Source organism: Beta vulgaris, chromosome 9, assembly GCF_026745355.1.
Source record: "Beta vulgaris subsp. vulgaris cultivar EL10 chromosome 9, EL10.2, whole genome shotgun sequence".
NCBI lineage: Eukaryota > Viridiplantae > Streptophyta > Magnoliopsida > Caryophyllales > Amaranthaceae > Beta > Beta vulgaris.
In genome coordinates, this window is record NC_079210.1 from 23,477,424 (window position 1) to 23,494,384 (window position 16,961).

At 35.6% G+C, this 16,961-nt stretch overlaps 1 protein-coding gene and 1 long non-coding RNA gene across 3 annotated transcripts; one reads left to right on the forward strand and one right to left on the reverse strand.

The window, feature by feature from the left end:
- Positions 1–266: 266 nt before the first annotated feature.
- LOC125493345 (uncharacterized) lies at positions 267–5,602 on the reverse strand. The gene is made up of 2 exons (XR_007269899.2): positions 4,966–5,602; positions 267–1,657 (listed from the first exon to the last, which is right to left on the reverse strand). It is a non-coding gene; the product is annotated as an uncharacterized LOC125493345 (long non-coding RNA).
- A 7,176-nt stretch (positions 5,603–12,778) lies between these two features.
- Positions 12,779–15,682, forward strand: LOC104903026 (hypothetical protein). Of its 2 annotated transcripts, none has more exons than XM_019251789.3 (4): positions 12,779–14,070; positions 14,460–14,768; positions 14,972–15,088; positions 15,232–15,682. In XM_019251789.3, exons 1-4 carry the CDS (start codon positions 12,925–12,927, stop codon positions 15,283–15,285), a joined length of 1,626 nt encoding a protein of 541 aa, XP_019107334.2. In that variant the 5' UTR covers positions 12,779–12,924; the 3' UTR covers positions 15,286–15,682. The 2 variants fall into 2 exon arrangements, with proteins under 2 accessions (XP_019107334.2, XP_010689297.2); XM_010690995.4 differs by having other exon boundaries at positions 12,781–14,070; positions 15,226–15,682.
- Positions 15,683–16,961: the final 1,279 nt, after the last annotated feature.

A 16,961-nucleotide genomic window follows, 5' to 3' on the forward strand; every position in this document is an offset into this window, starting at 1 on the left:
TTGTATTTTTTTGTCTGTTTACTTTGTTGATTTTTTTGCTTTGATTGTGATGGATGTTGTTGTCATTTAGTAGCTGTACTAATTTCATTTAGTTAAGTGTTTTTTCAGTTGGTATTGTTATTTTATCATTTCATAGTGTTTATGTTGTTTTTCATTTTATTTGTTTGTTGTTTCATTTAGATATATATTTCTTCATTTTATTATGTTTTTGTTTCAGTTGATGTTGTCTTTGTTTCATTTACATATTTTGTTTTTTTTTTGGTGTGTTTTAATTGTTGTTTTGTATCATTCACATATGTTTTCCTTTCATTTGATGTTGTTTTTCTTTCATTTAGACATTTCTATCTTTCATTTGGTATTTTTGATTTTGTTTTTCTTTGATTTTTTGATGTTTTCAGTTGATTATTGTATTCTTTCAGTTGATTCTTGTATTCTTTCAGTTGGTGCGTAAATTCTTTCAGATTGTTATTGAATTGTTTAATTTGTTTATTTGGTTTGTTTAATGATTCATGTGATTTTTTATGTGTTTCAGTTGTTTAGTATTTAGCTTCTAGCTTCTTTGGTATTTACATATTACTACCTTTCTTTTGGTAATGGTGTATTTGTTTTTAGTTGGTGTGTTTATTTGGGTGTTTGGTTTGTTTATGTTTCATTTTGTTGCTTGTTTATTTCACTTGGTTCTTTTTTTCTTTCAGTTAGTGCTTCTTTTTTCATTCAGGTTTCATTTTACTTTGTTTCAGTTAGCCTTATTATTCTTTCAGCTTGTGTTGTTTTTCTTTCATTTGGTCTTGATATTGTTTTGCTGCTTTTAACTAAGACGCGCGTGGTTTCGTCCGAAGAGAATGGTTTGTCAGACAAGTCTGACACTATACCATCTCATCAATTAATAAAGAGCTAGGATTATGGATCACTATGCATACCATTCGGGAAATCAGGGACGAATAACAACTACCTAATAAATCAATTTATCTAGGGCATATGTAATTTCTCTCGAACATTACCTCCCTTAAAGATCACCTAGCCGCTCTCGCATGGTCAAGGATCACTTTGCCTAATGATTGAAAGCCTATACAGTATTTCTAACGAGGGAGGGAGAAAGTGAACGAGCGAGGGAAATTCGTGTAGTTTTTAGTAAATTAGTGCGTGCACATATTTTTTTAGTTAAGGGAAATGTTGCGTTTAGCCCTTCACCGCAACCCTTTTAAAGTGAAGGGCTGTATTTTTTTGGGCTAAACGCATACCTTCACTTCAGTGAAGGGCTACGGGCGTCATTAAACCGCAACCCTTCGTTTCAGAATGGTTGCGGTTAATTGAGAAACCACAACTCTTCACATAAAGGGTTGTGGTTACCTTAAAAACCGCAACCCTTCGTATCAAAAGGGCTGCTTTTTCCGGTTAACTGCAACCCTTCATACTTAAGAGCTGCATTTTCTAAAAACGCAGCCCCTAAAGCGCAACTCTTCCAGTTTTTTCCTCTAGTGTTAATCATAATATAGCTTGAAAGCATCATAATTATCCATTAATTAAAAACTAAGTTGAAACTTAGCAACTAACTTAGTTTGATATAAACATATAAACTTACTCATAAGTGTTTTAAGAAAGCTTAAAACTAAAACAACTCCCCATATCTACGCCATCCCGTTATCATCATCAGTACCTAAAACAAAAAACAAAAACGTAAGGAGCCGAGGTTCAGTATCATGCTACTCTGACATCGTAAAAGCATTTTAATTCATTATATTTACAAACAGGGAGCAGAGAAACAGTAAGACCATTTCATAATTAGATCAGCTCATTACATAATCTTATCAGGTCATTTCACAATCATATCATAAGCTTCATCATTATCTTTCCATCTTACTTAAATCATATGGGTAACTTGGCGAGTATCACAGAAGGTAAGCCATGGAAAACTTTAGTTCTCCAACTATAGGTTGCATAACTGACTGCAGGTGCCATGGGAGACTATTGTACCACAACAGAAGGTGTCATAAATATACTAGTGAAAAAAACCTTATATGTCATTTAGTAACAAATTCGATTTTTGTAAAACCGCATCCGACAATCAACATTAAAAATGGGAGGGAAAGCTGGGAGGACAATCTGATGTGGTCTTCTTGTGGACTGCATCAGATTAAACAAACTAATGCGGTTTTTTTGAAAATCTGATGCGGTTTGGTGGACCGCATCAAATTTTCCTATTTTTTTTTTAAAAAATGAAACGCAACCCACTTATAATCCCCAACTCACTCCTTCTTATAACCCCCATCCCACTCACGTCTCTCCTCTTCCCTCACCTCTCAAACCCTAAACCTCTTCTCTCTCTCTCTCAGCCCCTTCTCCTCACTGAAACCTTAAACTTTCTCCTCTTCCTTCTCTCATCCGCCCCCTTCCCTTACCTCTCCTCACTGAAACCCTAAACCCCCTCCTCTTCCCTCTCACATCCTCCCCCTCCCCCTCCCCTTACCTCTCTCATCCACCCCTTCATCATCAACAACGTTTTTTTAGGTTTTCCCTTCGATTCTCTTCGTTAAGCTAGATCTAGCATGCGATTCTCTTCGTTTGTTGTTTTCATTCATGGTTCTTCACCGGTGATTCTCTTCGTTCGTTGTTTTTATTCATGGTTCTTCACTGGCGATTCTCTTCGTTCGTTGTTTTCGTTCATGGTTCTTCACGGACGATTCTCTCATCAACGAACACCAACAAAGCCCCTCTTACTTGTCTCTTGTCACTCGCCATTGTCATCTCCTCTCTCAATCTTTGTCGCTGACAAGTGTTCGTCGCCGCCTCAAAAACGATTTTGGAGGTTTTCACTTTTTAGTTACAGATTTTTCTTTTGCGTTTTTTAATCTAGTTGTAATTCCAAATCTATGGTCTAATATATTTCGTTATATCTTTGCAATTAGACTCACAATTTTCGTTTGCAATTCCAGATCTAGATTCTTTTTTGTATTTAGGCTTACGTTTTTTTTTTCGTATCTTGTTAATGGATGTTTTAATTTTGTTTTTGTATATTTAGTTTATTTAGTTCGTTATTTTGTATATTTGGTTTGCAATTTTTGTTTATTTATGATTTTGTATATCTTTCCCTGTTTATAATTTTGTATATTTCGTATTTTTATTCATAATTTCGCAAGTTGCCATTCGTATTATGAGATTAGATTGCGGCGGTTTTTTTTTTTTTTACATTGGGATACCATGATTTTGAATTTGTTCGCACAAATGTGTTGCAACCTACTGAGTGTGGTGCCTATTTTTTTTAATTAAAATCAGAGTTTACTGCTGCAGTTCCTTGCAAAACCGCATCAGTAAATATTTTGGACCTGCTGCGAGCCCATCCGATACAGACCAAAACCGCATCAGTATGCTCGATTTTGACCGCATCAGATGGGCTTTTTTCCACTAGGGATAATACGAGTGCCACGGGAGATTATTATTCCCCAACAAAAGGTGGCATAGCCGCATACGGGTGTCACGGGAGACTATATATGTACCCCAATAGAAGGTGACAAGAACCGTTAGATAGAAGGTGCACGACCAATTGAACAAAATACTGCCAAGAACCATCTTTCACTTTTATTTATCATGTTTCATGACTTTTAGGTATTTTTCAGAAATCATACATTAGAATTTAATAATAGAATCATAACATAAAGTTGCCATAGTTCTTTCAAGCAGAAAGACATACTTTTCATATTATTAGGATTTCATAAAATATTTCATAATAACATTTCATATCCCGCAATCCATAGATACATCAACAATAATCATATCATAAAACATATTCATAAGGAGAATGTGGGTGCTAGCAGTAGACGTTACTTGTTATTGTAGTTAAGTTTCTTGATAGTCGGGGAGGCTTGTAATATACCCTTCCTTTAATGTAATCAAGAGTTGAATAATGAAATTTATTACTAATTCATTAGACTTGGAATTTTCTTAAACATTCTTTCATTAGGCCGTAAAATTACTTAAGTGATTACTCTTAAGACCTTTTTAATTAGACGAGTCATACTTGGGCGTAATTAATAAGCATATATATTTTTGAATAATATTCATGTCGTTATCGTCAATATTTTTAAAACTTAAGAGTCATATTTAGGTGACATTGATAAAGATTAATCTTGATTTACAATCCATGTTTAGTGACTTGTAAATATGACTTTATAATCTAATTCTTTCATGCTATATTAAATTCTAAGTACATGTTACTAAATTAATTCATTTTAACAACACTCACATTATGACAACATTATATTTCTAAACTCTAATATGATTCACAAATTTAAACTAATGATATATGGAGGTTCATCAAATCACTTGTTATATACCATTATCAATTTTGGCATGGTTACTACTAAACTAAATGAATTATTATAATTAATCTAATTATCCAAAAATATTAACATTAATATACTACAATAGTTGTCAATTAACTTATGAACTAAAGGGAAAGTCATTTTTACAAACTAAACTGTTCTAGTATTCAATTATAAAATTCAGAGTACAAGAACTAGTGGTTACTTAGTAATTCTTAATATTATATTAGCCCAACTAGTTAAAGTATTAGCTAAATTAAGTGGTTTAAATATAATTAATAAATCAGTCCACTTAAGCCCAAACCTAGCAAATTACCCATTTAACTAAAATAGGTTAGCTTAAGCAAATAATTTTAAGCTCAATAATTATTTGTAATGAACAAATTAAAGTAGCAAGGTTTAATAGAACACTAAATCAATTTAGTTTATATAAAATTAGCCCAATAACTAGTTAAGTAGATTAACTAAGCAAATAAGATTTTAAGCCCAACCAAAATTCATGTAACAAATTAAATGAAACTGGTTTATCTAATGGAATCAGTTTTTAAGCCCAACTTAAACTAACTAACAATGGGTAATGGACATAAACTTTTAAAATGAAAATCTAATTTTTTTGAGGGAATAAGACTATAAGAGGTAGTTTTACCTTTGCCTCAAGAGCAGGGGAGAAACGCAATAGGGGAGTTCGGGGAGCTCCAATGAGACTGGGCTCTAGGTTCGGTGGTGGCAGTGTGGGTTCGGCAAGGTTACAGCAGCTAACAGGGTGGTGAAACGACGAGCAGGAGCAACAGTAAAGCAGACAAAGCGAAGAAGAGAACGAAGGAAAAAGGAGAGCTTGTGCGGCGCTGGGGTAGCAGGGATGCCGGCGCGGTGTTCCCGGTGGTCGAGAGAAAAGAGTCGCGCTAAAAAGTAGTGCACATGTGGTGGTGGTGTGGTTGTGCCGAGAGATTTGAGGTGGAGCTTTTGTGATTTTGTGGTTTTTGTGTTGTGAATTCCATCCCTAATTCACTTAATACTTACAGATAAATTGTAGGTAACAAGGTTAAGGTGGTTTGTAAGATGGTTGGGGGCTCCTCACCCTAGGGAGCTAGAGTAGGGAACAAGAGAAGGGAGACAGAAGGGTAGTGGGAATGAAATTTTTTTTTTTTTTTTTTGCTTTATTTTGCTTTAATTTCCCTTTTTGTTTTAACAGAATTCTTCAATACATATTGTTGTTAAATCAATTCATTAATGGTTAATTGTTAGTAATTCATTAACCTACTTCATAAATTTTGATTTCATTTAGCAATATAAATTTCATAAGATGTTTCTTTAGTTATTATTAGTAACCAAAATTTTAACCTTCTTAATTAATTAATTAAACAATTTTAATTTCGAAATATTACAAAGAGGTTGTTGTTGATGTTAGCCTTTGCTGTAGGCGGAACTGACAATCTACCATCTTCAATAACCATATCTTGTAGGGGTGCTTCAAAGTCCAACATTGCAACGTCAGATGCCGATTTCTTTGGTGGTACTTGTAGTAAGAATTAGGATTCACTTTCTAAACCTATTCTCGGGAGCAGGGTTTGGAGTAGGGCCAAGAGGCAGAAGAACTCCCTTTGCACGAAGCCTAGTGAATGCTTCTTGTAGGGACATATCTAAAGGAATGACGATTCTTTGAGGCCTTTGATAAACCTTTTTTTTAAGTGTTCAAGGCACTGGCTTCTTTGTTATTGCAGCTAGAATTGTTGTTATTACTCTTCTTGAAAGAGTTGTTATTGGAACGTTATCCTTAGAGGCTTGCTCCTCTTCTTCAATCTGTAGGTCCACCTTGTAGAGCTTCGTGAAAGACTCTATAGGTTGGAATTTAATGTGTTCTCCGTACTTAGACTACAGGTTGTGGATTACCTGTCGGACTTAGTCTTCTTCAGATGGCATGTTAGTAATCTGTTTGGCTTTTTCCCTTCATCTATTACGGAAGGTGACGAAGTCTTAGTTGGAGTTTTGTTCCAACTCACGAAGACCAATAGAAAGCTGAGTGTTCTATATATATTACTTGTGGGACTCTTCTTTGATGAAGTCCCTGTCATTGAGCTTTGTCTTGTTCAGCAATCTGAACCACTTGGATGGATGTGCATCCAACTTTAGGGGGGAAGGGGGGAAAAACATAAGCAAACAGGTCCTTTCATGCCTTTGAGAGTCATAGAGATGGAAAAGGCTCTTGAATGATCATTTGGGTTTTCGACCCCCTTTGAATTTTGGGAGGTCACAAGATGCTACCTTTTTAGGGAGCTTTTTCGTCAGTTCAGGATCAATGATGTCATGACAATGAGCCTAACTTTCGAGTGCAGGAATTGATTGGATCAATCGATCGAGGTTTTCGAAACTCAAATCCATCTTGAACTTGAAAGGAGGTGTTGGTGGTGGAGTCTCATCCCGTTCTTGTTCCTTATTTGTCGATTTCTCTCCCAGTATTCTGATAACTTTGTATTACTCCTCAAGACAAGAGTTCATCAGTTGGAGTTGAGCCATGATTGCATTGAGTCGTTCAGAATTGTCTCCATATCGGATGATAACTCAGAAGTTTTGGAAGATTTGTCTGAGAAAGTGAGAATTCGTTTGACGAGTCTTAGAGTAGGTTGACCTTGTCTCCTCTTTGTTGCACGTTCCCAAGTTATAACCTCATGACTTGTCCTGAACATAATGGACCTTACTTATAAGTTTTAGGTTTTTTTGTCATAAATGACCTAATAAAATACAAATTTTGTGGGGAAGGACCTAATAATTTTTTTTTTTGTCAAAAAGGACCTAATAAAATACTTCGGATTGTGAACATGAACCACTTTATGAATTTCCGGCCAAATTTACCATTTACTGACGTTGACCCTTTTTTTTACCCCCTAGTTGGCATTTTTTACCCAAAATGAGAAATGAAAAATAATAAATGGGAAAAATAGGAAACGGAAATGTGAAATGAGAAAAGAAAATGGAAAATGGGAAATGGAAATGATAGATAGAAACAGGAAAAAGTTATGTGCTTTGGAGTGGTATGGGCCTAACTGTATGTAAATGCAGACATTGACTGGACTGGACTATGTAAGCAGATTGGACTCGATGACTTGGCTTTATATGGCGATGAGGAATTCTAGCTTCAACCAGTCCAAATCCAGGAGAACATTGAACTCAGTCAAATCAAGCTCCTTAAGGTCGGCCGAAAGGTAACCACATGATGAATATTCTTGTACTCCGACTAACATAGGTAATTTTGACCAAGATGGAAGAGATAAGATACTCCTCACAGGAGAACTAGCAGTGAGATCAACATTTTTATAAAAGAACTATATATGAAAGAGATAGTGACACCTATATCAAATAAAAACATAAGTAGGCACATTATTGGCAAAGAAACTACCAGTGATCACATCAGGATGAACATCTGCAACCCGTGTCATCACAAAAATCCTATTCTTGGGCGAAATAGAAGCACCATCTAGCTTTGCAGGACTAACAACAGAAGATGTAGCACTCAGATTTTTAGGACAATAGAAAGACTTATGCCCCATCTCCTTGTAGTAGAAACAAGTCACTACGATACCATCACATTTTTTATCCGGATGAACATCCTTCTAATACCTCCGACACTTAGTCAAATCATAGTTGTGCCTGGACCCTGAATCATAACCTTGCTGATAGCCACCTCGACTACTAGAATCGAACCTTGACTTCTAAGCCGCACCCTGAACATAAGTCTAAGCAGGCTTCTTTGAAGCAACCACTCTCGCAGACTCTTCTTCCTTTATAGAGGCATGGATACTCAGAGCAATCTCATAGGTTCACTGAAAGGTCGAAGTACCAGAACTCAGGACATAGGTCCTCACCATATGATCCATTTTCTTGATGTACCTGTTTATACGCTTAGCTTCTGATGTCACAACAGGGGTAACAAATTTGGACAGTTCGGTAAACTTATAGGTATACTCCCGAAGACTAATAGTACCCTGGGGACACCATTTTAATGTTAGGAGTAACACCATATTCCACTAGTGGAAAAATGAAGAAGGGCTGCGCTGAAAAAGGCCTGTAGGGCTGCGCTTTTTGACAGCAGCCCTTTCAGTAGCAACCCTTCACTTTTTAAGTAGGGCTGCGCTAAAAAAGCGCAGCCCTTAAGCTAGAAGGGCTGCGCTTTTTCCTAACTAGCGCAGCCCTTCCTACCAAAAAAAAAAAAAAAAAAATTTTTTTGACATTTTTTTACTCATAATCTCACATTTTCTGAAATTAAACAGAAGAGAAGAGAAACGAAACGAAAATACTAAACCCAAAGCAAAAAAAAGAATGAAACGAAAATGAAAAAAAGGAACAAAAACAAATATACAAAGAGAAGTATACAAGAACATTAATCAAAACAAAGATGAAAATACAAGAAATTATATACAAAGAGAAGTATACAAGAATATTAATCAAAATAAACAAAGAGAAGTATACAAGAACATTAATCAAAATAAACAAAGAGAAGTATACAAGAACATTAATCAAAATAAAGAGAAGTATACAAGAACATTAATCAAAATATATAAACAAAGAGAAGTATACAAGAACATTATAGATCTGAAAATACAAGAAATACCTCCAAACATTAACCTAATAATGTTTAAATACATAAAACAAAACCCTAATACATAATTTAAGGGAAAAAAAATTTCGAAAAAACTTAAAATGCCTATTTGGAGGCTTAAACGAACTCGGATGGCTTAAAAAGGTATCACAATAGGCAATCGGACTCCGTCGGCATGATTCGTGCAAATCATTTCAGCGTTTTTGTCGCAACATTTCTGGGAGTTTTTGAGAGGATTAGAGAGAAGGAGGAGAGGGAGGAGGGATGTGAGAGAAGGAGGAAAAGGAATAATGAGGGACGTGAGAGATGAGAGAGAAGAATGAGGGATATATTTGATGAATCCCGCTTAATATTTGAAGCCCGCGAACTTGAATTTTTCAAATTTTTTTAAGAAGGGCTGCGCTTTTCTTCAAAAGCGCAGCCCTACTTAGTCAGAAGGGCTGCGCCTTTTATAAAAGCGCAACCCTTCACTTAGTAGGGCTGCGCTTTCAGAAAAAGCGCAGCCCTTCTGAAGTAAGAAAGGCTGCGCTTTTTCTAAAAGCGCAGCCCTACTGAGTGAAGGGCTGCGCTTTTATAAAAAAGCGCAGCCCTTCTGTTGTGTAGGGCTGCGCTTTTGTACAAAAGCGCAACCCTTCACTAGTAGGGCTGCGCTTTTAGAAAAAGCGCAGCCCTTCCTTTTTTTTCCCCTAGTGTTCATACAAGTAACTCCATTTGTTCATAAGACTATAAAAGTAACTCTATTTGTTCAAAATGGTTTGTGCACAAGGGTCAACTTCAAAAGGACATATGTCACAATATACTCAATATATCTGGAAGATTCAAGTATTGGAGATGAAATTTTGGTTCAATACCTTTATGATGCAAGGTCAAAAGCGCGATTCCAATAAGGAACGAGTGAGATATAATCCTTTGAAAATGAACTACCATGCTAATACGCGCGCAACCACACTTATATTTAAGGTGTGACTGACCCAAGTATTATTATTCGAATCTTCACTGCACCTTCAACTTCACATATAGGCGTTTCTCATAAAAATTCTATTGTGCTTCCAGGAGCATGGTATGCATGGTGGTGCACCTAGTAAATTTGTTCCACTTTCAATGAGTAAATGTTCTATTTAAACAAATATTCGTTTTAAGCATATCTTTCAGCGACAAATATGTTCTATATTTCGTGAAAATTGGGCACGTATTTCGGGAGGCTAATGCTGCTGCGAACTGGGTGGCTCACAGAAGTCATTCAAGGACTTCTCTCACTTACTGGTTTGATGGTATTGATTTCTCTCTCTCTGCAATCATCAGAAAGGATTTTTTAGGGTGGCCCACTTCATGACAACCACCTTAGTTTTTTCTCTTTCCTTATAAAATATATAAATAAATAAAAATGTTCGCTTTAAGCATATATTTCAGCAAAAATATATGTTCTATTTTCCATGAAAATTGCTCTATTTTCAATAATCCAATGTTTTATTTCAATAAATATTCGTTTTAAGCTTATTTTTGGCAGAAATATATGTTCTATTTTTCGTGAAAATTGTTCTATTTTCGATAAGCAAATGTTTTATTTAAAGAATGTTTATTTACAGCTTATTTTTCAACAAAAAAATATTTTCTATTTTTCATAAAATATGTTCTATCATTGATGAGCAAATGTTCTATTTAAGTAATTAATTATGGTAACGTTACACTTCAACAGTAAAATGTTCATTTTCGTAATTGAATTCTGGTGATGTTTCACTCTAATAGTAAAATGTTTGTTTTTGTAAGTGTACTCTTGTAATGTTCCACTTCAAAAGTAAAATATTCGTTTTCATAATTGAATTCCTGCAATGTTCCATTTCAACACTAAGTCCCGTTCGTTATCATTTTTTATTTTCAGTTTTCAGTTTTTTTGAAACCTAAAAACCAAAAACAGCAAATCAGAAAAAGTGGTTTTCACTTTTTAGTTGTCAGTTTTCAAAATCATCATGTTCCCAATAAATTTGACTAATTTTTTTTCATTATAAGACATATATCATATGACTTTCAAAATCAAAAAAACCAAAAAACAGAAAACCACAGTAATACCGAACATGCCCTAAAATATTCGTTTTCGTTCTCATAAATATTCTATTTTACGTAATAATCCTGAAAGCACAATCCAGAATCCACTCATTATGTCTCTCATGCTCACTCATAAAATTAGTAAACCAGACCCCTTCCCTCGGAAAATAATTAGTCTACCCACCGTGTAATATACCCATCACTAATCTCTATTATATAAGGGAAGGGGGGAGCAATGGTGTCCTCTTTTGAAATGCCTATTTTGCCCCCTTTCCCATTCTAAATTATAAATTCACTTACGAATCAAAAGTGCTTCAAACAAAAATACCAAAAATATAATTATAACAATCACTCACAAGTCAACTAAAATCATAAAATTGTATAATTTACGTTATGCAAATTACTAAAATGAGGAAACTTTACAAAAACTTAAAAATTCACTTACAAACTAAAACCTATGAAAAAATTGACTTGAAATCAAAGTATCCACTTTCTTTACAATTTATGAAGTACTGTACTTAATTCAAAATTCAACTAAAAAATTATAATATTAGAAATCATAAATAAATTCAATAAACTTTCTATTTTGTTTATAGAATTTAACTTTGAAAAGTAAAAAAAAAAAAGACAAAAAGAATGGTGAGAGACTTAAGTGACATAAACTAAACCAATCAAATTTTGCAACTAAAACAATAATTATACTTCGTATGTCTAATGTTCGAATTTTGACTCTTATGCCGAAGAAAATCGAGTTTCTGTTTCGAAAAAATTCAAGCATGCATCGCGTGCAAAAAATTCTAGTAGAGAGTAATGGTAAGTGATGATAGTAGAATCCAACTCACATAATTAATAACATTTTTTTTTTGACGGGAATAATTAATAACATTTTAATGTTTCTATTAGTAGTGAGTAGATTACCCACCGGGTAAATATAGCAATGTCCCTTCCCTCTCGGGGTGTTTGTTTAGGGGGATTAGGGGGTGGTAATGGGATATTATATCCATATGGGTAGATATCCCATGTTTGTTTGAGGGGATATCTAAATTCCCATGTGAAGGGGAATGGGATTAAAACCCCTCTTATCCCACCAAAATAAGACATGGGGGTGGGCAGGTATTAGGGAGGGGGATTATTTTTGGTTATGTTAAAAGACAAATTTACCTTTCATTAAAATATACTGCACTAATATTGCTTGCTCTTCTTTTGCTATCCTTCATTAAAATGGGTAAATTTGTAATTTAGTAATATATTCCCTACTTAATCCCACTAACATACCAAACAAGGGATTGAGATATATTTAATGAATTCCCACCTTCTAACTCCCATTCCCAATCCCATCCTCTAATCCCCAAACTCCCAATCCCTCATACCAAACGCCCCGTCTCTCTTCCCAAGTGCAGCAAACAAAATCTTACGATCCAAAAGTCAGATCCAATACCAATAATACTACTAGTATACTATACCCATACCCTCATATCATTCAACTCAACTCAATTTATTTCCCCCCTTCTCTCTCATTCTCTCTCTAGTCTCAAGTCTTACCCTGCAGGCTGCATATAATTTCCCCCCTTTATCTCTCTCTCCAAATTCCGATTTTCTTCATCGTTCAATCTTCTCCTGAAGAAAGAAACTTCCAGAATCTTCGCGTTTTTTTAGTGAAATGGAGATGGTAATGGAGCATTCTCTCTCCTCATTTGCCGACTTTCTCTCTCATGTCGAGCCTTTCTTCGATCCTCGACTACCTCTACGTTTCCCGCTAAATTCCATACCTAGGAATCCTCGAAGCTGTATGTTCAGGCGTTTTTAAGGTTTTTTCCCTTAATTTTGCTTCAATTCTTGTTTTTCTTTGAAGAATTTGAGCTGTGGGTTGGGTTTTTTTTTTTTTTTGTGTGCCTAAATTTTAGAGTTTCTTGTTTTTGGATAATTGGTAGAATTTTCGATTTCTGCTTGGAATTTTTTTGATTGGGAATGGGGGGAATGGAATTAGGGTTTCCGAAACCTAGTGTGCCGAACTTAAAGGAGCAGCTTGCTAGGAAAACTTTAAGGAATGTTAGAAAAGGACATCCGTATGTTGATCTTAGAGAAGACGGGAAACGATTTGTGTTTTTCTGTACTTTGTGTTTGGCGCCGTGTTATAGTGATACTGTGTTGTTTGCCCATTTGAATGGAAACCTTCATAAGGAAAGGTATTCGGCTGCGAAGGCCACGTTGATAGGAGACAATCCGTGGCCTTTCGATGACGGCGTTCTTTTCTTTCATAGTAACTTCATTGATGAGGAAAAAGATGCGCTGCCTACGCAAGGGAGTGGGAAAATTAACTTGTTGGATGATCATGAACATGTGGCCGATCTTGCTATTGTTGTCCATGGTGATGTGTCAAGGGCAGATGTTGATGAAGACGGAATGGATGGTTGTCTTGGAGATGACGCTCATTCTGATGGTGAAGACGTTCCTTGTGGTCAGAACAGTGATGTTTTCGTGATTCCCGGGGTTGTTGGCAAGGAAGAAGTTGCTGACCTACGCGTGAGGCTAATAGGATGTGGGCGGATCTCTGCAAGGTTCTTGGAAAAAGATGGTGCTCGTAGTGGTATGCGCCGGTTTTGGTGTGAATGGATGGGGAAGAGGGATGGTGCCAATAATGAATGTTATTCCAACAGTCTACCTTTGCATGATTTTGCTATTTTGACTTTCAGTTACTATCTTGACTTAGGAAAACAGGGGTTGTTTGATGATATTAAGACATTATTACTTACTGGTGGGGAAGATAGTAATAATGGGTATGGCTCTACAAAGAAGAGGAAGAAATCTTTTTCTGATTCAGAGGTTGCAAGCGAGACATTGAGTTATCAGTGTGATTCCTCTGGGGAAGATTCTCAAGTTTCAACTACTAGTATAAGTTCAGATTTGCTTTTACATCGTTATGATGACCAACTTCTACATTCTAGAGACATCTCTAGCAAGACTTTAAGGCGACAGTTGAGAAAGCAGCAGCGCATAGCATCTGAGAAAATGTGTGATATATGTCAACACAAGATGCTGCCTGGAAAAGATGTGGCTACTCTACTGAATTTGAAAACTGGAAGGCTTGCTTGCTCCAGCAGAAATGTGTATGGGGTAATTTCGGCTTCTTTTGTTTGTCATTTGTGAATTAGAAATTATCTATCAGAAGGAAGATTAAATGATACAATCAAATTTTTAAACCAGTCCTAGATTTTTGAGTGGTATATACGTCTAACTTGGTTCCTCCTTTTGTTAAATATTATATGTGGTGAAGTTGATGAATGTCCGAAGCAGAGATATTTTGTAGTCTTTGTTCTGCACTGCTTTTATCTAACTTCTTTGGAAAATACAGAATTTCTGATTTGAGTTTTTCATCTGAAGTTCTCTTGCCTTCATCATTTATACAAACCTCCTACCCCAACCAAAAATAATAATGAAAAATGAGCGAGTGTGGAAATCAACTCAACATACCAACTGAATCTTCTGCATTATTGTTCATATAGGCATTCCATGTCTTCCATACTTCCTGCCTTGTACACTGGGTACTACTATGTGAGTTTGAGATGTTTACCAAGCCACCAGTGCAACCAAAAGTGAGACAGAGATCCAAGAGGAGGACAAAATCTATGGTCAATCCACTGGGGAAGGACTGCACAGCAGATAGTACTGTCGAGCACAAGCAAATGAGGAAGGGAAGTGAGGAAGGAACCTTTTGTGACCAAGTCCATTCAGTTTTCTGCCCGGATTGCCAAGGCACTGGTTTGCAAATTGAAGGGGGTGCATTGGAAAAACCTGATGTTCCTCTTTCAGAGGTTTGTTGTCTACAATCTACATCGATATTTGATACCATTATTGCTACATGTGTTTATGTGTCATGCTTTTCCACATGATCCCTATTACCTGATAGTCACTGTTTAGATCTTATCTGTTCATCATCAGAAAAGGTGCTAGGTCTGCATCTTATTGCAGATCGAGCATCTTAGCTCTTTTTCTAAGCTTCCTCTACCTGTCTCAGATGTTCAAGTATAAGATCAGTTTAAGTAATGCACATAGAGCATGGATGAAATCCCCAGAAGAGTTGGAGAATTGCTCAACAGGATTTGCCTTTGCTGTCCAAGTTGATGATGCGAAGGTATTGATTATGGATAATAAGAGCTTTTAGGCTTTAGCTGTACCGAATATGGACTTGGACTTGAACTTGTTGCTGTATTATGGACTGTTGAGAACTGCATATATATTGATATGCTGTATGAAATTGTTTATTGTCAGGATCAGGTGGCAGAGTTGAAGTTGCTACAGTTTTATAGAGCAGATGAAGAGATCTTGTGACCGAGTTCCTGAGGCTCACAATTTTTGGCGACTTGTCAGCATGGTGCTCTTGCTATGAAGAAATGTTAGTGGACTCTTCCTGACTATCTCAGTCTCAGGTGCAGAAAATGTGATTCGTCTAGAATTTTCTGGTTTTATGTGGTATCTGATTTGTACATTGAACATTTTAGTTGAGAGTGTAAAGATTTAGCTGCTGCAAAGCTTAGTTGGATGTAAAAATATAGCTGTGGGTCTAACTTTCTGTAAATCCATGGTCAGCTTATACATTGACATGTTATACAAACTCGCTGGAATTCTCAGCTGTACCACAGGGATTTTCTTATATGCTACTAATAAACTAGTCAGTGTAATGAATTCATAATTCTTAGCTGTACCACAGGGATTTTCTTATATACTACTAATAAACTAGTCAGTGTAATGAATTCATCTTATGTTGCCAATTCATATGGTAATGGTATAATGAGAAAGTATACTCCCATATCCGGTATGGGACAACTTTTTCCATATTATTTACTTGATAGATTAGATGTAATCTAGATATAATTTAATAGCTAATTGATATGATAAGATAGTGTTAAAATATGATATAAGATTTCAACTAACAAGCCCCCAAAAAAAATGAAATTTTTTTTATAATTTTTAATATTACTTTTGTCATAAAAAAAAATTTATAATTTTTAATATTACTTTTGTCATAAAAATTACATAAATGCAATGGTATTGGCGCATATCGGGTATGGGAATATCATTGCTTATGATATACTCAGAGTATACCATTAGCAAATAGCAAGGTACACGGTATACCGAAGTTTGTATTTTTGCTGATTACTCATTTTAGAGTTTGCAATCTAAGCAAACAGCAAATGGGCGAAAAGTAATCTGGGGTATACTATGGTACACTTTGTTGTACAGTGGATGTTTTGTCTTATGTTGGTATTGGATGATTTCACAAAACAATGTGAGGTAGCGCAATTAGAAGATAGAGTTGAAAGGTTCGGTTCTAAGGAAGGTGAATTAAGAAGAGGCGTTTGGAACAAATTGGAAATTCAACTCGAATTTTGGAGGCAAAGAGCAAAGGGGAAATAGGTCATCTTGAAAGATTTTAATAGCAAATGGTTCTTCACAAAGGCTAAGACTAGAAAGAGAAAGAATGAGATTTTTGATGTGTAAGAATGATAGAGGAGAATGGAAGGTAAATAGGGAAGAAATTCACAAAATTATTTTGAAATTCTTTGGAAATATTTTTCAAAGGGATTAGATTAATGAATTGAAGATGAGGGCAATTGGGAAAATCGGAATGATATTGAAGATTTATTGCCAAGGATCTCTTCCAAACAGGCATAAATGCTTAGGTAAAGAGTTTCAAATCAGGAGATTGTGAGTGCACATGGGTTCACTCAAAGCGTCGGGCCCTGATGGTGTTCCAACTGTGTTTCATCAAAACACTAGGATGTTAAGTCCATATGTGACGGCGGCAGTTCAGTATTTTTTTGAGCATGGCTACTTGCTTCAGGAATGGAATGCTACGCTTATTTGTTTGATTTCCAAAATTGATAAACCAGAGGAAGCAAGTCAATTCAGACCCATAAGCCTATGCAATGTAGTGTACAAGATTATTTCAAAGGTGTTGTGAACAAACTGAAGCTGATTATTCAGTATTTGGTCTCCCCATTTCA